The sequence below is a fragment of the Pinus tabuliformis genome, chromosome 2_1 (assembly GCF_031772625.1).
Source record: "Pinus tabuliformis cultivar Carrire ecotype Pingquan chromosome 2_1, CPIR1, whole genome shotgun sequence".
Classification (NCBI taxonomy): Eukaryota; Viridiplantae; Streptophyta; class Pinopsida; order Pinales; family Pinaceae; genus Pinus; species Pinus tabuliformis.
In genome coordinates, this window is record NC_142299.1 from 595,207,790 (window position 1) to 595,230,623 (window position 22,834).

The following is a 22,834-nucleotide window of genomic DNA, read 5'->3' on the forward strand; positions in this document are numbered from 1 at the left end:
TCATAATGACAAGTCCAATCTCTTTTGTTGCTTTGTGGACTTTAGAAAGACTTTCGATACGGTTCCTAGAAACAACCTTTGGAATAGATTAGAAGAGCTAAAGGTTCCTTTCGAGCTAAGAACTACCGCTATATGGTTATACGAGAATGTAATTGCTAAGATAAAAAGCAATGAGGGGTGGTTGAAAGATATTAAATGTAATATCGAAGTTAAACAAGGTTGCGCCCTCTCCCCTACCCTATTTGGCATTTACATCGACAAGCTTGAAGATTATTTAGAGGAAGCGGGATGTGCTGGCACGATCTTAGTTGGGATAGTTATCATCCTTCTTCACTATGCTGACGATATTGTTCTTCTCGCAAGGTGCCCATCTGATCTTGATAAGCAACTTAGGCTTCTTAACGATTTCTGCTCTACCATGGCTATGACTGTTAACACTAACAAAACAAAAGTTATGATTATCAAATCTAGGAAGGAAGCTTACACTAATTTTATGTATGACAATAATAACTTGGAGGAAGTGTATTCTTACAAGTACCTAGGAATTGATATGCATTGAGAAAAGGATTAATGGGGGGTGGAAAGCTTATTTTATTCTTGAAAATAATTGTAAAACAACAAACCTCGCAATGTGGGATAAAAAGAAGTTCCTCTTTGAAACTTTAGTCATTCCTCTTATATTATATGGATGTGAGGTTTGGGGTTGCAGCATCTCTAGAGAATCCTGGAGAAAGATTGAGCAAATCCAGAAGCGTTTTATAACGTATAACCTGAAAATTAAAAGCAACACACCCTATCCTATTCTCCTTATAGAAGTAGGTCTTTCCCCTATCGAGAACCTAGCTATGACTAGGCTTCTGTAAGCACAAAATCAATAACATAGGAGATCATAGACTTCCTAAGCTAGCTTTAAATTCCAGCCAAAATCACCTAAGGCTCAAGCGAGGGTGGTATAAAGACATGAGGGCCTGGTTAAACCATTGGGAGATCAATGAGAATGATGCATTGCAAAACATTAATAACATTAAAAATATTGTTACTTCTAATTTCAAAGAAAAAATGTGGTTTGAAAAAGATTTAACAGCTAAAAGAAAATTAAGCTATTATAAGAAGGTAATCAACCCCACCCTAGAAGATCAAAAGTATCTCTCTATTTTAACTAGCTCAAAGAAGAAAATTAATATAGCAAAGATAAGAGCAAACTCTCATGAGCTCCATAGTGAAACAGATCGTTGGGCAGTTCCTAAAACACCATGGATGGAAAGGATCTTCCATCTCAGTGAGAGTAGGAATATCGTGGATGAAAACCACTTCCTATTAGAGTGCCCCATGTACAACCACATTAGATCTCAGTTTCATAATCTTTGTCACAATACTGACCTTCCTAGCCTTTTACAAAGTCAAAATTATAGTGAGCTCAGGAGGCTTCTCTCCAAGCTTTTTGAGCATATGAATAAAATCTTAAATCAAACTAAATAATTTGTTTCTTTAGGTCCAATAGACCAAAGTTTGGTCTCAATGGATGTTAACCATCATCATCATCATCATCACTATTTTTTATACACTAATAATTATATTAAAAACAATTGATTGAATATTTTAATTCAATTTTTGACAAAATAAAACATATGCATTTTTATAAACTAAATAATAATAATAATTCGTATTATTATTTTTTTCAAATATAAATTAAAATTTTAAAAATAAAATGTATGTATTTTTATAGGCTAAAATATTTTTTTTGTAAGCTTGGTAGGACTTTCTCATTTTCATGTTTACATGTCCATTATTCACCCTTCTAGGGGGGGTAGCACAAGATTTAAAACCAATATTTCTGGTTTGGTGAGACTTCATTTCCACGACCATCACCACTTCACCACTTGAGCTACCCCATGCGGACTTTTATAAGCTAATAATTATATTAAAAAAAGTTATTGAATATTTTAGTTTAAATTTTAAGAAAGAAGATATATTATTTTTTATTTGGATAGACAACCTTGATTTGGACGACTAATGTAGTTTAAATGTAAATGCAAGCATAACATCTTATATTTTTTTAAAGTTATATTTGCATAAGCAATGAAATTGAGGTCTTGCTTTTTAATTTTTAAAGTTATATTTGCATAAGCAATGAAATTGGGGTCTTGCTTTTTAATTGCATAGATGAGGACTTTACCAATCAGTAAAATTCAAACTCATGGAATTTTAAACCTTAACACTAATTTGAATTTTGTATTTTTATTGTAATTTAGCTATATTTAAACTAAACTGCAAGAGTGGCTACTATATAGCGCTTGTTAAATGTTGAAATCACCTCTTCAAATAAAAAAATAAAATCCAAAAATAAATAGAATCATACATGTCGTAGCTAGTACGAAAAACTGAATAGGGCACCTAGTGATGGTAAGTGTACACAAAACTTTACTTAAGCGTACATAAGAATTTACTTAAGTAGACACAATACTCTATTATTGTGAAAAAAATTATTTATATTAGTAAATTATGATAAATAATTTTATCAAAATAATTATTAAGTAAAAGTAGAAAATTTATCAAAGAAAAATATTAGCTAGTACGAAAAACTGAATAGGGCACCTAGTGATGGTAAGTGTACACAAAACTTTACTTAAGCGTACATAAGAATTTACTTAAGTAGACACAATACTCTATTATTGTGAAAAAAATTATTTATATTAGTAAATTATGATAAATAATTTTATCAAAATAATTATTAAGTAAAAGTAGAAAATTTATCAAAGAAAAATATTTTAAATTTAATAATTATATTAATGAAATAGGGTGTCTAAAATTTTAATTTAATTATCAATAATTAAAAGATTGATATTAAAAATTTAACCACGGGGATTTGAATCTTGAATTCTATAATTTACATAATACTTGAATTTAATAATTTACACATATTTCGTAACACAATCATCTCCAATTGAGCTACACGTATGAGATGTATAAATATGTGTTATATGAACATAAATTATGGTTTTTTGGGCATGTGATATTAGGAACCCATGGCATTGGCCCATGGTATTGTAACAAAGGCTACTTACAAGTTAAGAATTTGAGTGTGTATGTATCCACATCGAGTCATTAGGTTGGTTGTCTTTGTTTTGGAATTTAAGTGTGTACAATTTTTAAAGTGTCCAATATTTCGGGTGTTCTCACCACTCACCATCATGGATAAAAAAAATTTTGATGACTCTGAAAAAGAATGTCTAGAAGATTATATAGATATGATCAGTGTCGTAAACAATAATGTAAAAATTAATTTTAGCATTCAAATCTAATCAATACGAATTTTTAACCTCAAAAGTAAACATTTAATATTATATTTCTTTTTCTTTGTCTTTTGTAGTAGTATTAAACCATTCAAATAGAAATTTCCTTGATTAGGGGTGGTAAGACTACTCAATAAATTGGCACACGTGTATCAAAAAACTTATATCCACAAAACACTAACATAAACTTAAACAATTAGACTAATAAATATTATATATTTAACCTTTTACCAGAATTAGTTATATAATAAATCAAAATGAATATGATTTATATTAATACTAATTGAATAAGAAATATTAGAAAATTTTCCATAATAAGATGGGATAAATTTTTGTTATATATATATATATATATATTCTTTTTGTAATTATTTTTAACAATAATTTAAAATAAAGTTTTATTTTATTTAATTTTTATTATTTTTTTAAATCTTATTAATCTAAAATGCAAATAAACATATGTACTCATATTAACTATTTATTTTATTTATATAACTAAATTAGTTAATCACAAATACTTCCTATGAACAATGTATGATATAAACTCGTAGCCCAAATAAACATAATTATATGCTGAAGTTAAATAGAAATGTTCATACCAATTCTTGTGCCTAATTTTGGAATTGAAAAAGAAAGTTGTAAATTACATTGATTGGTAGGAAGATATTCACTCTACAATGTTAAACCATTAACCACTGTCCACATCCAATTGGAAAACAGTGGTTTCCATGAGTTTCTTATAATTAATTTTACTATAGTTCTAATGGTTTTTTTCTAGAATTTCATAGTGCAAGTAAAAGAAACCCAGTCCAAACATGTGGTGACATATAGGGGAATGCCAATTCTATTATGAGAATTAATTAACAATTGGGCCGTCCAGGGAGGAGAGATCTCTGAGGGTTTCGCTTCAAGAATATCCATGATAAGTAGAATTAAATTTTCATGATTAAAAATCTTGTTCCATGTTTTTAACTTATATTTTATTTCATTTTATAATTATTAATAATAATAATATTATGAGTATATATTTCAAATTTCAAGTAGATGAAGATTCGCTGCCTTTTTAAATTAACCACAAAAATTTAATGGGATGGGAATATACTTTCATCTAAAACATAACTACAATGGAGAGAAGACATGGTGCCCTTGGAGATGGCTTATTAAATACCTTTCTGTATAGCTCTTCATCCTAGTGCTACACTTGTATCCCTCTACATCCAACGACTAAGAGGCAATAGGGCCATTACAAGGTAAATACCCCAGCTAGGCCGACTCTGCGTTGGTTACTCTCTCGACATTCAAAGATGGGGAGGAGCTCTTCTCCAACTCCCTTAGGGTTTTCCTATCGGTCACTTCTCTGTTGCATTGGCTCTCTCTCTGCGTGGAACCAATTCTAGGAGCTTCACCCACATCAACCAAGTAAGTGCAGTGAGAATCGTTTAAATTATTCGGTTATCTCCTTGGTTTAATTCCTTACATTTCAAACTAACTTGGAGTTAAATGACACCTCCTTCCAGTTTTACAATCGACATTCTCACCAAGTTGTTTCATGGAGGTTCGAGGTTCGACTCAGACAGCTAGGTAGGTAAGGGTTTTCTTTTGTCTGCCTTTTAGTAGCCTTCCGGGCAACAGTTATTTGTTCATGCTATCACCTTCTAGGTCTTGTTGTTTTTTTCCGATGTTCCAATTTCCTTGTGGAAAAAGGAGGAACGAAGCAAAACCCTATTCATGGTCAAGTTTTACTTTGTTATATTGGTTGTCTTTCCATTTTGATTTTTTTTTTTTACTACCCACTCCTTGCTCTTACTCTTCTAACACTCGGGGGTTGTATAATTTGTCTTGTAGGCTATACAACTTGATGCAGGTAACTTTTCCCTATATCTTTCTTGAAGGGTTGCACTTTAAAACAGGTTCTACTTGAGACCTTGCTCATGGGCTGCTTCATTTTCTTGCTTTCAAGTCCTAAATCCTGTTGGCTAGGCCACGACTACCCCATAATTAAAATCCTGAAGAGTTTTCCTTGTGTAGTAGTTATTCTACCATAGTTGATTTGAGAGAGGGTTTCTTGTAGTGTAATTTTTTTTTATAGCACCGTTTAACTCGAGAGAGGGTGGCTCTTTGTGTATCTTGTTTAAGAAAAAAGGTTGCGGCCATTAGGTGGCCTATAACCCTATTCTTGGCTTATGAAATACCGAAAGAAAGAAAGAAATAATTTTTAGGCTCTAAGTAACTACTGTAAAATGAGCTCTCCAACTCCGCGACTCCTCCTCCAGTTCTCTATGGCAGATTGACATTGTAAGCGAGGTCTGTCGCGGTCTCTCCTGAATTGTTTCACTTGTTTTTTTTTTTTTTTGTTTTAGTGTTTTCATTATTACCCTACATGATACAGTGGTTGGCGTGTCATTCGGGTCTTCAAGGTGTGGATACCTGGCTACCAGTTTACTCCCTCCTTACAGATTCTCAATTGGAAAATGAGTTCCTCTTGGTGTTTGCAGGTATGGTGCTTCAGTGGAGGTGTAGTTAGTCGAGTGCTATGAAGTATGAAAATCTGATGCACCCATTATTACTGTCAGGTTTTGGAGCCAATGGAAGAAAATACTAAGCTAAGACAACAGACATGTTATATCCCACTACATTTTTCTTTTAACATTACAGATGTTGTATTTGTGGTTAATATATTTTTCTTTTAACATTATTGATGTTGTATTTTTGGTTAATATAAGTCTTTTTAAATTTTAGATAAGAGCATCTCTTCAGCGAAAAGAAGCTCATGCACGATATGAATTTCTTTGAAGAGGAAGATGCAGATGGGATGAAGACAATAAATAATTACTTAACTGTAGCTTATGCACAGCTCATTATTGTTTTTAATGTTATTTTTCATTATGGTTATCATGGAAGTATTAGTATTTGAGTTAAAAGAAGAATTCATCTCATTTTAACGAATACAATAACTAAACTCTAACTTAGATTGCATGGTTTACAAAGTTGATTTTGTTCATAATTTTTAATAAGTGCATTTAAAAAGTTAATTGAGTGAAATAGTTAATTGGGTATGAGGAAAGAGTTATATTCTCTTAACTAGTTTAAATTTCTGTTTTGAATACCATTTAAAATAGAAAAGTGTTGGGTAAATTTCTCTCAATTTGAGGAATCCTTTATTGTATATTATCAATACTATTGATTCTTGCGTTTTTTTTCTTATTAGAAGTGAAGAGATAATTTTTCTAGTAATTATTGACTTTGCATATGTAAAATTTGTTTGGTTATTTAATTTCTTATTTTCATGCAAGGGACAATTTGTCTAGTAATTATTGACTGTGCATATGTAAAATTTGTTTGTTTATTTAACTTCTTATTTTCATGCAAGGGTTTTTAGCACAGATTACCCAACATATTCTAATGAGATTTTATTGCCCTTCCACAGTGTTATGCCTTATACATGTAACTTTGCTCACTGATCCATGATGATGATGGCGGAAAATATTAATTAAATAAATCTAATATTGTTTAGGATTGATGTATTGATCTAACTAGGAATCTGGTGCTTCAATATAATATTAAAAGACTGGAGGGGGTTTTATCAATGTTTCAATCATAATTGTGATTATAAATTCATGTATTAATTTTGTAACATCTCCCATAAAACAAAACATAAAACAAATAAAAATCAATCATTAAATTAATTACTTTACCACCAACCTACGGAATTCACTGATGCATGAGTTTATATTTAAATTAAGTCTATAGTTTTTATGTCTCGCTCAGACTCACATGTATGAAGGTCTGTGTCGTATTAACATGACTTACATGATGACGAGTGCTATGACAATACTCCTCCCCTTACCATTAACAACAGCTTCTCCCAAAGCTCAACACATAAGCCTTCATCCGTAGTCATTAAACTCCACTATATTGTCATTTAATGGGAACTACAGAGAAGACACCTTTCTTGGGATTCCTGAATGAATCGACGGAGGAGATCTCCTCCATTGCATTGGATAGTTGGCTGCTTTCCAGTTGCTTTTTCAACCTTTCGCTACCAAAGTCGAGACTCATTTCATTCCATTTTGGTCTTCTGGGTTTTGGCTCCGCCTGGGGTTACGCTGACCGCCATGGTTGCAGGCCGAAGATCTTACAAGTGACCCTGATGCTTCCTTATGCGGTGAGACTACATTGATTTGTCTGCAGGTCAGGGTGAAATGAATTTTCTATTCGACGACTGGTTCTATGTATTCCGTTTTTTTTCCTCTTATGAGCTCTACAGGCAGGTCCTAATTCGTTTCCTTGTGGCAAGTTGGGACGCCGGGCATCTGTTGCACCACCAGTTGGTGAATGGAGTACCTTCTCCTCCAGGCTATGTGCTTCACCTCTCCCGGGTAAGTCCACACATTCAAACCCTGAGTATGGTCTGCGTGGAAGTTTAAAGAAGTTGCCAAATATTCTTATGGTTGTATACATGTATAAATGTGTCTTGTTAGGTTGGTCTATCATGATTGCTCTGGAAAACAAAAGGGTTTCGTTATTACTCTGTTTATCAAAGTCCCTTCCACGACTCTGCCGCTCGACGAAGGGGTTTTCAGTTTCCTGAACTCTGTCGAGGTGGCATCAATATAAATCAATTATGTTCACTAGTTTTTATTACATAACGGTTTAGCAGAGACTTTATAATGACTCTGGTGCCGACTCTGTCTCGGCCTGTTGTTATATATTTGATTGTTTTGATTACGTCGCCTGTTGATGCAAGTTGATAAGTTATATGACTTTTATTACGCTATACTATGGACCGCTTCTCCATTTTTGTCTGATATGAACCTTTGTGGCTTTAATGCTGGGATTGAGACATTCAGCTTTTGCATGTGATTTATGGTGACTGTTCGGTATTTTCCTATTTCTTTGGTTCTATTACACGTATGTTTTGATGTCTCTATTTATGAAATAAAAATATAACCATTTATTATCCTGTCTGTATCATTATACAATTTATTTTATCTGGTAGTGAATGTTGGGACTGGTTCCCACCAACTCTTATGTACATTTCAGTTTCGATAACCTACTGGTTATATGGTGTTAACTCTCTCGGTCGACGCTTGTCTTTTCCCTTTTATATACTGTTCATAATCTTTGTAAGCGTGATTCTAGAGCTTTTGCTATGATGCTATACAATATATATATGCATATTATACCCTCAGGGTTTTGGATTGTTTTCTTTTGTGGGACGGAAAAGCCGTGCCTTGCATAAATCTAAATTCTGGCAACAGCCCGGGCCGCGGCCAACCCATTGAGGTGTGCTAGGTTCTTTAACAGCTCTTGTTCTTGTTAATTTCACCGGTAATTTTGGGTTTTACATGATGATCCTGTGAGAAATAAATGGTAACAGTATGGTGATTTACTGGTTTATGACTAAAGCAATTTTCAATCAGATTCCTATTCTATTCTGTCATTTGTGTTTCCTTAATACGAAGAAGACATTCCCTTCCCCTTTCTTTTATCTATTCCAACTGTATAAAGGACAAGTTTTCAATTGCATAGCTGGGTCAAGGCTGCCGCTTAACTGGCTGTTCTAAGCCTTATGACTTTAGCCCTTAAAGGCCTTCTGTTGTTATCTAATTGTCATAATGAAACTAGCCTAACTCGTATAGACCATCTGAATCAGAAAAAAAACTATTGGCCAACTCAAAACTATAAATTTGTCTCATACTCAAAACCCTCTTTCTGTACATTGTTTAACATTTCACCTTTTCCTATTTCGCAACCCTTCTAACAGGACTAACCCAAATACTTAAATAGAACTTTCAGTAGTACAGTATCTACAACACAAGATTGTCATAGCGGTACTTACCTGTATCTGGTATGAGAGTACTTATTCTCTCTTTACTCAGAACCTTGACACCACTGGTTCTCTGCTTGTCTTCCTCCCGTCTGCGAGATTTGTCGGTGCGACCAAATCTTCCCCCAAGCTTGTCTGCCAGGTCACAACCTTCAGCAAACTTTTTCCTGCACTGTCGTGCCAATGCTATCTGGTCCTTACCAGACTTAGCATAACTTTTCCATCCTCCTCCCGTCTGTCCCTACAACACGGTTTTTCTCCCTTTTCCTTTTCCCACCCCCTTTCCTTGGGTGGTTACGGTTGGGAGAAATAGTTAGGTTTTTTGGAAACTGTTTTATTATTAAAAGAATAACTCCCAAATGGGAAGTTACAATTTTCAAGTATGACTCGGTTTAATTCTCATGTGCGGAGTTAACAATTACCATTAATTCAAAACAATAAATAGCACATTGTCCAATGTCTTTTAACCTACAGCAGTAATAAAATATTTACAACCATCTTTTTGTCCGGGAATATTACATCTTCCCCCCCTGAGATTGGACATCGTCCCGATGTCTCCCAGCCATGAACAGTTCTGGGTAATTTCTTCTCATAAACTCTTCATCTTCCCAAGTGGCCTCATCAGGCCCAAAGTGCTGCCACTGCACTTTAACTTGGGTAATATCCCGCTTCCGCAGTGTTACCTCTCTCCGATCGAGGATGCTCAGCGGTTCTACCTGGATCTCTCCTTCTGGTTCTACCTGCACATGCAACATCCTACATCAGTTTCCTGCCAAAAGGAAGATGACTATACAGATTTATCGGTGATAATTCTCACCTGAACATCCTGCCAATTAATTACATGTTTAGGGTCATAAACATATTTTCTTAATACGGAAACATGAAAGACATTATGAACCCGTATGTGGCTTGGTAGGGTGAGCTGGTAGGCTACCGGCCCCACTCTTGCTAGGATCTGGAATGGGCCACAATATCGAGGTGCTAATTTGGCACACCCGCTCCACTGTAATGAGCCTTTTCTTGCGCATATCCTCACAAAAACATGGTCCCCGACCTGATATTATTTAAATCTTATTTTCCTATCAGTGAAGTTCTTCTGCCTATCCTGGGTTGCCTTCAAATTAGATCGTGCCTTTTTCACCAGTTCTTCCATTTCCTTAAGCATCTTGGGACACAACATCAATCTGTCCTCCGATCCACTCAAGCTCGAGGGGGTGCGACACTTTCACCCGTACAACACTTCGAAGGGACTCATCAGCAATGAGGTGTGGTAGCCATTATTGTAAGCAAATTCGACCAGGTGCAAGTAATCCTCCCACTTGGTTGGTTGCTGCATCACGTATGCCCTTAACATATCCTCGACTACCTGGTTCACTCGTTCCATTTGCCCGTCCGTTTGAGGGTGATAAGCCGTGCTAAAATTCAGCTGAGTTCCCAACTCTTCAAACAGAGTCTTCCAAAAGACTGATGTAAATTTTACATCTCGGTCTGAAACTATTCCTTTTGGTAACCCATGCAATTTAAATATATTTTGCATGAACACATGTGCGATCTGCGCAGCCCTATATGTAGATTGTACCGGTATGAAATGTGCTGACTTGCTCAGTTTGTCTACCACTACCATGATGGAATCGTTATTCTTCTTTGTCTTAGGCAGACATGTTATAAAGTCCATGGATATGGTTTCCCATTTCCATTATGGTATGGGTAGTGGTTGTAATAATCCTGCAGGGTGTTGATGCTCTGCTTTGATTTGTTGACACTCCAAGCATCGTGCCAAATAACCCGCCACGTCTTTCTTCATCCCTGGCCAAAAATATTCTTTTCGCAATGCAGTAATCATCTTCTGATAACCGGGGTGTCTCGCATAGTGACTCTTATGAAATTCGTCCAATATAAGATTTTTGACATGGTTCTGATCAAGAACATACAGTCTCTCTTTATAATACAGCATTCTGGCAGTGTCTATGGCATAATCTGACTAGTTTTCCTTACTGGTTGGTTGCCGTATTTGCTGGTAATTAGCATCTTGTTTAGCTGCACTTGTAATGATTTCCCTGAAGGGACCTTTCCCTTCACTGTAGGAGATTTCATATAGGCACTGCACTTTTCTACTTAAAGCGTCTGCCACCCTATTTTCCTTTCCTTTTAAATGCTTAATTTCAAAATCGAAACCACTCAGGAAATCTGCCCACCGTGCTTGCCTTGCATTCAGAGTGGGTTGACTAAAGTAATTAGTCAGGCTGTGGTGATCAGTTAATAACAGAAATTTTCTTCCCATCAAATAATGTCGCCACATTTTCAGGGCGTGAATCACGGCTGCCAACTCTAAATCGTAAGCAGAATATTTCTACTCATGTTCTTTCAATTTCCGTGATTCATAGGCTATTACCTTCCCTTCCTGCATCAACACACCCCCTACTCCTTCTTTGCTTGCATCTGTACACACCACATAGTTTTTGTTGGGGTCCGCAATGCTTAAAACGGGTGCTGTGGTGAGCAGGTGTTTGAGTTGCTCAAAGCTCCTTTGACATTCCGGGGTCCACTTGAAGGCCCTTCCCTTTTTCTGCAGGGAAGTAATGGGGTATGCTACCCTTGAAAATCCTTCCACAAATCGCCTATAATAGCCGGCTAACCCAATAAAAGAGTGGATGTCTACTACATCTTTAGGTACCGACCATTCCATTATTGTTTTTATCTTCTCGGGGTCAACGGCAATTCCTTTCTTAGTGATTATATGCCCCAGATACTGTATCTGTTCTTCATAAAATTCACATTTACTGAATTTAGCGTACACTTGATGTTCTCGGAGGGTTTGCAGTACCAATCTAAGGTGCTCTTTGTGTTCCTCCATTGTCCGAGAATAAATCAAGATATTGTGAATGAAAATCAGCATGAACTTGTCCAAGTATTGGTGGAATACGCTATTCATTGGACACATAAAGGTGGTAGGGGCGTTGTTCAACCCAAAGGGTAGTACCACAAATTCATAGTGACCATACCGTGTTCTGAAAGTGGTTTTAGCTATATCCTCTTCTTTAATCTGGACTTGGTGATACCCCGACCGCAGGTCAATTTTCGAAAAACTGTTGCTCCCTTTACCTGATCGAACAGTTCATCGATACGGGGCAGCGGATATTTATTCTTGATAGTCAATTTATTTAGCTGCCGATAATCTATGCACATGCGCAGGGTCCCGTCTTTCTTCTTAACGAATAACACCGGGGCTCCCCAGGGTGACACATTGGGGCGGATATAATTTTTATCTAGCAGCTCCTGCAATTACATTTTTAATTCTGTCAATTCCGGTATACTCATTCTATAGGGTGCCCGGGATACCGGAGCTGCCCCCGGCACTAAATCAATGGTAAAATCTATGTCCTACTTAGGAGGTAACCCGAGAATTTCCTTCGGAAATACATCAACAAACTCCTGTATCACAGGGATATTTTCTATTGCGGCTGTTTTGTCTTTTGCGTCAGCATAACCCACTTGGATAGCGTAAATCTGACATCCCTTCCTAACGCATTTTGCTAACTGGGAGGTGGTTATAGGCTGAAGTTGAACTGGCCGTTTGATCCCCTGCATTTCTTGCTTAATCCCCAGCTCATCCTTATAGCTAATAGTCTTAGTTTTACAGTTAATTATAGACCAATGTTTTTCCAACCAGTGCATACCAATTAAAACGTCATATGAGCTAAGGGGAATCATATTTAAGTCTGTTGTAACTAACTGGCCTGCTATTTCTAAAGGGCAGCTTTTAACTTTGGCATTTACCCGTCTCTTTGCCCCCGTAGCCAACTGAACCAGCCAAGGGTGCTTAAATTTAACAGGCTGTGACCTGCACTGCTCCATAATTCTAGGGCTAACATAACTTAATGTTGCACCAGGGTCAATTAAAATAGTGACAGCAAGGTCTACGAGTGTACCTTCAAGTTCCACCATAGTCAACTGGTACTCTGCCTGGCGATCCTCTAGAGTAGCATTAATCCTCGGTAGACTTCGTCCTACATCACCCACTGTAGAGGCTTCATAGACCTGGGACACCTGATCAGTTCCTTTGCATTGGGGACAGTTTTTCACATAATGGGGACCTCCACAGCCCCAACATTGCACTGGAGGCCTTACTGTCCCCTCATTGTCATTTTTCCCAAATTGGTCATTAGTCCTAGACTCATTGGGGGGCTTTAGTCACAGCGAATTCTTCTGTGAATTTTTGCTGCTCGCTTGCCCTTTGGTAAAACCTCTATTACCTCCACCACGGCTACCTTTGGTACTACCGGTCAATCTGCTGCTTTTTTTATCCAACCATCTCTTATGTAGGCCATCTCCCTTTTGCTTGCTCTACTGGTAACACATTCGGGCTTTACGTATGGCCTCGTCCATCATTTTTGGATTATCGAATTCGATTCTTTCCCTCATACCCAAGGTTAAACTGCTAACAAACCTCTGCACTTTAGCTTTTTCCTCCTGGATGTAGGGCACATAGCGGAGCAGGGAAGTAAAACAAGTGAAGAATTCATCCATAGTCTGTTGTCCCAATCGCAGATCATGGAATTCTCTAGCTTTTTCATCATAGAAGTGTTTTGTCAAGTATCTTTCCTTAAAGTACCTTTGAAATTTTTCCCAGGTAATAGTTTGTTCACTCACTCCTTTGACCATCTTCACCTCCTCCCACCACAAGGTGGCCTTCCCTTGCAGTTGAAAAATGGCCAATCTTGCCTTAAGGTTGTGGTCATATTCATACAGTTGAAAATATTTGTTCATGTTGATCAACCATGCTTCAGCTGCCTCCTCTTGTTCTCCGTCAAAATGTGGCAGTTTAATCTTGCGGAATTCTCCTTGCAACTCTATCCGCTGCCTTTTTGACGTTTGCTGTTCAGAGGCATTATCAGACCGTTCCTGCTCCCTACCTTCCGATTCTCCAGGCGCTATGTTTTGGTCCTGTTCCCCTGATATTCCTTGTTGCTCAACACTGGGGTGTGGTGGTATCTGATTTTGCTTATCCGAGAGACTCTTTATAATTCTCTCCTGTTCCATTGTGATTCTGGCGTTATCTTCCCGTAAACGGGCCATTTCATGCTTCAATTCTTGTACAGTTTCCAGAATGGCACGGTTTGCGCTGCGAGTCTCTTCGCCGAGCTGTACCCACAACTCGGGATGGTTCCCTGCAGGTCCCTGACCTGCTACAAATCCCTGGGATACGCTATCTGTTCTTCTCATCCTGTCGATCTTGCTCCTGTACTCAAACAGAATTTATCAGGGGGATAATTAAACAGGTTATTGATTGTTATAAATATATAAATATATTTCCCATGCCACTGTCCTAGAGGTCACAGTTTCTGGAACTTGGCTCTGATACCATATGTAACATCTCCTGTAAAACAAAACATAAAACACATAAAAATCAAACATTAAATTAATTACTTTACCACCACCTATGGAATTTACCGATGCATGAGTTTATATTTAAATTAACTCTATAGTTTTTATGTCTCGCTCAGACTCCCATGTATGAAGGTCTGTGTCGTATTAACATGACTTACATGCTGATGAGTGCTATGACAGTACTCCTCCCCTTACCATTAACAGCAGCTTCTCCCAAAGCTCGACACATAAGCCTTCATCCGTAGTCATTAAACTCCACTGTACTGTCATTTAATGGGAACTGTAGGGAAGACACCTTTCTCGGGATTCCTGAATGAATCGACGGAGGAGATCTCCTCCATTGCATCGAATGGTTGGCTGCTTTCTAGTTGTTTGTTCAACCTTTCACTACCAAAGTCGAGACTCATTTCATTCCATTTTGGTCTTCTGGGTTTGGCTCCGCCTGGGGTTACGCTGTCCGCCATGGTTGCAGGCCGAAGATCTTACAGGTGACCCTGATGCTTCCTTATGCAGCGAGACTACATTGATTTATCTGCAGGTCAGGGTGAAATGAATTTTCTATTCAACGACTCGTTCTATGTATTCCGTTTTGTTTTCCTCTTACGAGCTCTACAGGGAGGTTGGGACGCCGGGTATCTGTTGCGCCACCAGTTGGTGAATGGAGTACCTTCTCCTCTAGGCTATGCGCTTCACCTCTCTTGGGTAAGTCCACACATTCAAACCCTGAGTATGGTCTGCGTGGAAGTTTAAAGAAGTTGCCAAGTCTTCTTATGGCTGTATACATGTATAAATGTGTCTTGTCAGGTTGGTCTGCCGTGATTGCTCTGGAAAACAAAAGGGTCTCGTTATTACTCTGTTTATCAAAGTCCCTTCCACAACTCCGCCACTCGACGAAGGGGTTTTATTACATAATGGTTTAGCAAAGACTTTATAATGACTCTGGTGCCGACTTTGTCTCGGCATATTGTTATATATATTTGATTGTTTTGATTACTCGCCTGTTGATGCGAGTTGATAAGTTATATGACTTTTATTACGCTATACTGTGGATTGCTTCTCCATTTTTGTCTAATACGAACCTTTGTGGCTTTAACGTCGGGATTGAGACATTCTGCTTTTGCATGTGATTTATGGTGACTGTTCGGTATTTTCCTATTTCTCTGGTTCAATTACATGTAAGTTTTGATGTCTCTGTTTATGAAATGCAAATATAACTTTTTCTTATCCTGTTTGTATCATTATACAATTTATTTTATCTGGTAGTGAATGTTGGGACTGGTTCCCGCCAACTCTTATGTACATTTCAGTTTCGATAACCTACTGGTTATATGGTGTTAACTCTCTCGGTCGATGCTTGTCTTTTCCCTTTTATATACTGTTCATAATCTTTGTAAGCGTGATTCTAAAGCTTTTGCTGTGATGCTATACAACATATATATGCATATTATACCCTTAGGGTTTTGGATTGTTTTCTTCTGTGGGACGGAAAATCCATGCCTTTCATAAATCTAAATTCTGGCAACAGCCCGGCCCACGGCCAACCCATTAAGGTGTGCCAGGTTCTTTAACATCTCTTGTTCTTGTTAATTTCACCGGTAATTTCGGGTTTTACATGATGATGCTGTGAGAAATAAATGGTAACAATATGGTGATTTACTGGTTTATGACTAAAGCAATTTTCAATTAGATTCCTATTCTATTCTGTCATTTGTCTTTCCTTAATACGAAGAAGACATTCCCTTCCCCTTTCTTTTATCTATTCCAACTGTATAAAGGACAACTTTTCATTTGCATAGCTGGGTCAAGGCTGCCGCTTAACTGGATGTTCTAAGCCTTATGACTTTAGCCCTTAAAGGCCTTCTACTATTATCTAATTGTCATAATGAAACTAGCCTAACTCCTACAGACCATCTGAATCAGAAAAAAACTACTGGCCAACTCAGAACTATAAATTTGTCTCATACTCAAAACCCTCTTTCTGTACACTGTTTAACATTTCACTTTTTCCTATTTCGCAACCCTTCTAACAGGACTAACCCAAATACTTAAATAGAACTTTCAGTAGTACAGTATCTACAGCACAAGATTGTCATAGCGGTACTTACCTATATTCGGTATGAGAGTACTTATTCTCTCTTTACTCAGAACCTCGTCACCACTGGTTCTCTGCTTGTCTTCCTCCCGTCCACGAGATTTGTCGGCGCGACCAAATCTCCCCCTAGGCTTGTCTGCCAGGTCACAACCTTCAGCAAACTTTTTTCTGCACTGTCATGCCAATGCTATCTGGTCCTTACCAGACTTACCATAACTTTGCCATCCTCCTCCCGTCTGTCCCTACAGCATGGTTTTTCTCCCTTTTACTTTTCGCACCCCCTTTCCTTGGGTGGTTACGGTTGGGAGAAACAGTTAGGTTTTTTGGCAACTGTTTTATTATTAAAAGAACAACTCCCAAATGGGAAGTTACAATTTTCAAGTATGACTCGGTTTAATTCTCAAGTGCGGAGTTAACAATTACCATTAATTCAAAACAGTAAATAGCACATTGTCCAATGTCTTTTAACCTACATCAGTAATAAAATATTTACAACCATCTTTTTGTCCGGGAATATTACAAATTTGTTGTTATTTTGATGAAGTTTGGAATTACATTAAGGTGCTTGATCCCATGGGGTTATATAAATCTTCAAGATCACATGAAATCTTAGATCACATGAATTTGGAAGCACTCGGTTCACTATATTAGACTATGCACCTTAATCCCATGGGGTTATATAAATCTTCAAGGTCACATGAAATCTTAGATCACATTAATTTGGAAGCACTCAGCTCACTATATTAGACTATCTTACCATTCTACAGACTAGCACATCATATTATTTTTCCAAATTTACAATGAAAAATGTGTCACAAATTGATTAGAATACTTTACAAAGAAATACCATTTTATAACTTTGCTTAAATTTAATTTATAACATTTTATGTTTTAGAAATATCAAATTAATAACATATTATGATTGATAAAATTTGGTAGCAGGGAAGGGGTTTGAAAATCTCAGGTTTTTGTTTTTTTTAATAAATATCACTATTTTATTTTCAAGAACTACCTAAATTATAAAACATGATAATCTGTAAATAATTTTACTTTGGGATAGTTTTGTATGTGTTGATTTCACTCTAGATTTTTGAGTTCTATTTTTGTACTTGTTTAATGAGAGTAGTTTTTTGGCTGGTAATATTATATATTGTAGTGGAATAAATTACTTTTGCTTTTTAATTGAAATTAATATTTATAAGTTATAAATATTTAATTTGTTTTTTATTTTCAATTTATATTATATATATTTATTTTGGTTTTTAATTAATATTAATATTTATAAATTATATATATTTAATTTCTTTTAAAATAATATTTTAATTATTTTAATTATATAACTTAAATGGTGGATGAAAATTAGATGTTTAAGACACTACTGAACGTAAGAAAAACAATGGTGACCATAAAACGGACGAGAATTCAAAAATTTTAGTATTAGAAGTCAACCAAACAGCTAAAAGAATCTACTACAGTAATTATAATTTTATTTTAATTAGTATATATTTAAAATACTTTTTTATTTAAAATTGTTTTTAATAAATTAATAATTCCTTTTTAAGTAAAGTAAAATCACAGACTTTTAACAATTACTTCAAATTAAAGTTAGATATTTACCCAAAAAAAATAAAACAAACAATGGTGACCATAAAACGGCGAGAATTCAAAAATTTTAGTATTAGAAGTCAACCAAACAGCTAAAAGAATCTACTACAGTAATTATAATTTTATTTTAATTAGTATATATTTAAAATACTTTTTTTATTTAAAATTGTTTTTAATAAATTAATAATTCCTTTTTAAGTAAAGTAAAATCACAGACTTTTAACAATTACTTCAAATTAAAGTTAGATATTTACCCAGAAAATAAAACAACTTTTACTAAAATAAACAGTCGCGATAGGTACCGTCAGGATTCGAATAAAACCTTGGCCTATAGCTACAGTCAAGATTCTAATAAAACCTTGCCTTCTAGAGTGGGACTCGTTAACTTTAGTAATTGAAAATTGGATGAGTGTAAACATTTGAAGTTTGTTATTATTACTCACACCTATATAAAAGTGGTTAATTATGGTTCGATCCAGAATTAACAATTAGTTAAAATATTTTAAATTAGTTAAATTATATTTTTAAATGTATAATTAATTTATTATATTGAGTTTTTAAATTAGGTATAATTTAATTAATAAATATTTTTATAGTGATATAATTTGAGTGAAATTACAATTTTTTTGTTATTTTAAATATGTTTTGATATATAAATAAATTCTGCATCTTAATAAAATTTTAAATCTTCAAATTTTATAGATCCATTTAAATTTCAGATTTACTATATTTTTTAGTACTAAAAAAAATGAAGTTAAAATAAACTTTCAAACTATACAATCTTATTAATTAAAATTTACAATTTTAAAAATAAATAAATTTTAAAATTTCCAATATAAAATTCATTGAAAAAACCAAACTTACAACGCAAAAATTAATATATATATATATAATGAAACGGTAAGAGTGATAAATGATTGAAGAAGAGCCATAGTCTTCATAAACCATTTATTATTCATAAACCATTTAAATAATAAGAAGAAATTAATGACTACAATTAATAAATTTATAATTCAAAGAAAAAACGGTTCTTCTTAAACTTTAATGAGTTTTTGTCAACCAAATAATTGAAGGAGATGGGAAATTACTTTCCACATTTATTTTTACACCATTAGTATTTCAAACCATTTTTCAATTTATAATTTAATTTAAAAAAACAATCACATGAAACAAAGTTAGTATATGACATAATTTAAGATGAATATAATATTGATTTAAATTATTATTATAATGGTTTTTAAATTAATTGTTATTTATATTAATAAAATATAAAATAGAATATAGTTAAGCATCTTTTTTTGTTTTAAATAAACATTTAAAGTTGGTTAAAGGATTAGATATCATAGATAGGTTCTCAGAGTTAAATATCATTATATGATTAAGTAGGATTTATGGGTTAAATTTTGACAATTTTTACATAGACTTTTTCCATTTAAAAAGAAATTATAATTTTAAGTTATCTAGATATAGATATAAATGTATTTAAATTTCAAAAGATATTGAATCTTTTATAATATTAATGTTAGGGTTCAATGTCATTTTCTTACGTTTAAAATGCCTTGGGTTTTTAATATTAATACCTTAGGTTTATAATATTAATGTTAGGGTTCAATATTTATTTTCAGGTATATAATATTTATCGTAGTGTTTGTATCTCTTGGTTTTATAATATTATTCCCTTTGTTTTGTGACAAGGATTTTCTCAATATGGAAATCAATCATGGTCAACCATGGTCAATCATGGTCGAACACCACATTGTGACAAAGACTCTCTCGTTATGAAAATCAATCATATGTAACCATGGTAAAAAATGGTCCAACATCGTATTCTGACAAAGATTGTCGTAGCATGAATATCAATTATGATATATCATGCTCAATGATGTTTATTTTAGGGTTTATATTATATAGGTAAGGGTTTTTATACCTTGGATTTATAAAATTTATCCCTAACGCATAATATTGTTCATAGGGTTTTCAATATTAATCTTTTGGTTTAATATAAATCCATTGGGTTTATAACCATTGTCCAACGTCACATTGTGACAATGATTTTATGAATATGAAAATCAACAAATATCGCATTGTGACAAGGATTGTCTCGATATGAAAATCAACCATGTTCCAACATCTGATTGTGACAAAGATTGTCTCAATATGGAAATCAACCATGGTCACATTGTGACAAAGATTGTTTGTTGGTCCTATGTCACATTGTGACAACCATGGTCCAACATCCCATTATGACAAAGATTGTCTCAATATGAAAATCAACCATGGGCAACCATTGTCCAATGCCGCATTATGACAAATGTTGTATCAATATGAAAATTAATCATGGTCAACCATAGTCTAATGTCACATTGTGACAAAGAATGTGTCAATATGAAAATCAATCGTGGTCAAGCATGTTTGTTTTAGGGTTTATATACCATGGTTTTAAAATATTTATCTTAGGGTTTATATACCTAGGGTTATAATATTTATCACTAGGGTTTAATATTATTCCCTTGGGTTTTTACTTTTAATCGCTTATGTTCATAATGAAATGACTTTATTAATTTTTATTAAAAACCAACAATAACAACAAAAACCAAAAAAATGTTGAATTTGTTTTTAAAATAAAGAATTAAATTATAATAAATTTATAAGAATAATATATTAAAATTATTTTGTAATAAATAATTAATTTATAAAAATTTGAAACATAATTTTAAGTTTTAATAAAAAATAATAAAATTTTCCATAATCATCCACATTCATATTCATTTTAGAATTTAAATATTTATAATATAAAATTAAAATATTATAATTTTAATTATTCTATAATTAACTTAAAATAATTATTTAATATTAAATTTTCGATTTATACCACAACTCTAATTTACTATTTACTAGAAGTTTTTCAAGTGTATTATTTGTAAATTAATTATTTGGAAGGGGATAACATTTAATAACTATATTTTGGTGAAGTGTTTAAAGTTGAATTTTGTATCAACCACATTTAAATTATTGTTTGAGTTTTATTAGATATTTATTTCATAATTGCTTCATTATTATTTATGAAATTATTATTAATATAATTTATTAAATGATTATTAATATAATTGTTGTTATCATCTTTATTTATTTTATTATTATTATTACTATAATATAATATAATAGTAATAATAATTATTATTTAATGACGATAATGATGATGGTGGTGGTTAACGTCCACTGAGACCAAATTAGTCTATCGAACCTACAATTTTCTTAGTTTTTAATTATTTGGCTCCTCATCTTTCTTGGCGAGATTGGTGTTGTAGCTTTCCTTTTTTTCTCTACGGTCTTCCAATTTCCTTTATCTTGCATCTCCTTCATCTCTTCTGGTTCTTGGGACATTGGTGTCTTAGCTTCGTGATCTATTGTGTTCGTCCTTTTGAAGATAGTCGGAGAAGAATTTTGGTCTAGGAGATCTACTTTGCTGTTAAATGAAGATTTATTTTCTGTGGTATTCAAATCCTCATAGCTACTGATTTGTTGGATGGGGCTTTCTCCCTGCTTATCTTGGGAGTTGTTTCTTTCTTGCCCGATTTCTTGTGATTCAGAGTTTTCTCTAGAATATTCTTCTTTGATGACAGTGTAGTGTTTTTTTTGTGCTCCTTCCCACCATGTAGATCTGTGGTGGTTTTTTCTAGCAGAATTTTTCTGGGAGGCTTTTGGGCAATTTTTGGCTAGATGGCCTGTCTCAAAGCAGGATCGACATCTGAAGAGGACACTTTCATAATCGAGTTTCTGGTTCCACACATAGTCTTTACTTGTTAGGTTTATTTCAGCTGGGAATCCAGCGCTGAAGTCCATTTCCACACAAATGCGTGCATAGGTGGTTCTAGCATACTCCTATGTTTCTGGGCACCTGCAGTAAAATTTCCCAATTGCATTTCCAATGGCTTTTAGCGAGGAGAGATTCCAGAGATGCAAGGGTAGGCTTGGCAATCTCACCCAAACTGGTGCTGAGGTTATGACTGTTGTAGAGGGATCGAATGATGGGTTCCATGGCTTCATGAATAGGCCTGATTTTTCCCAAAACCAAGGGCCGGAATCTAGAATACATTGTCTGCTTTCGGGATTTTCAAAATCTACTATAAAGAAACCCCTAGCACAGGGGTAGATATTAATTTCATCAGAAATGACAGGCTTCCATACCTCTGAGATCCAATAGTAACAATATAATATTAATTATTATTATTTTGGTCCAACTTGCATTGTGACAAAGGCTGTCTGAGTATGAAAAGCAACCATTGCCAAGCATATTCCAATGTTGCGTTGTGATGGAGAATGTGTCAATATGAAAATCAATCGTGCTCAATGATGTTTATAGGATTGATAATATTTATCTTAGGGTTTATAATATTTATCCCATGGGTTTAATATTATTCCCTTGGATTTATAAACTATTGGGATTTTGATATTAATCCCTTGGTTTTCTAATATTAATCTCTTGGGTTTAATATTATCCCCTTGGGTTTATATTATCAAACCCTTGGCTTTATTAATGTAAGGGTTCGTATTCCTAAGGTTTATAATATAAATTCCTTTGGTTTATTGATTCATTGGGTATATGATATTAATAATCAATTATAT

General features: G+C 34.4%; 1 protein-coding gene across 1 annotated transcript; it reads right to left on the bottom strand.

The window, feature by feature from the left end:
* Positions 1–11,104: 11,104 nt before the first annotated feature.
* On the bottom strand, positions 11,105–14,975 carry LOC149201861 (uncharacterized). The gene is made up of 7 exons (XM_089401391.1): positions 14,807–14,975; positions 14,670–14,721; positions 13,481–14,362; positions 12,544–13,291; positions 12,226–12,399; positions 11,573–11,878; positions 11,105–11,473 (listed from the first exon to the last, which is right to left on the bottom strand). The coding sequence occupies exons 1-7, from the start codon at positions 14,973–14,975 to the stop codon at positions 11,105–11,107; spliced, it is 2,700 nt and encodes an 899-aa protein (XP_089257517.1).
* Positions 14,976–22,834: the final 7,859 nt, after the last annotated feature.

Excerpts from the sequence above, each read along its gene's own strand:
- LOC149201861 (XM_089401391.1), bottom strand. The coding sequence starts at position 14,975 with ATGGCGGACAGCGTAACCCCAGGCGGAGCCAAACCCAGAAGACCAAAA. Across the intron at positions 14,722-14,806 it reads ATTCAGGAATCCCGAGAAAG|AAGCTGCTGTTAATGGTAAG; the intron begins GTGTCTTCCCTA and ends GAGCTTTGGGAG. Across the intron at positions 11,879-12,225 it reads TCGATGAACTGTTCGATCAG|ATACAGTATCTGGGGCATAT; the intron begins GTAAAGGGAGCA and ends TATGAAGAACAG.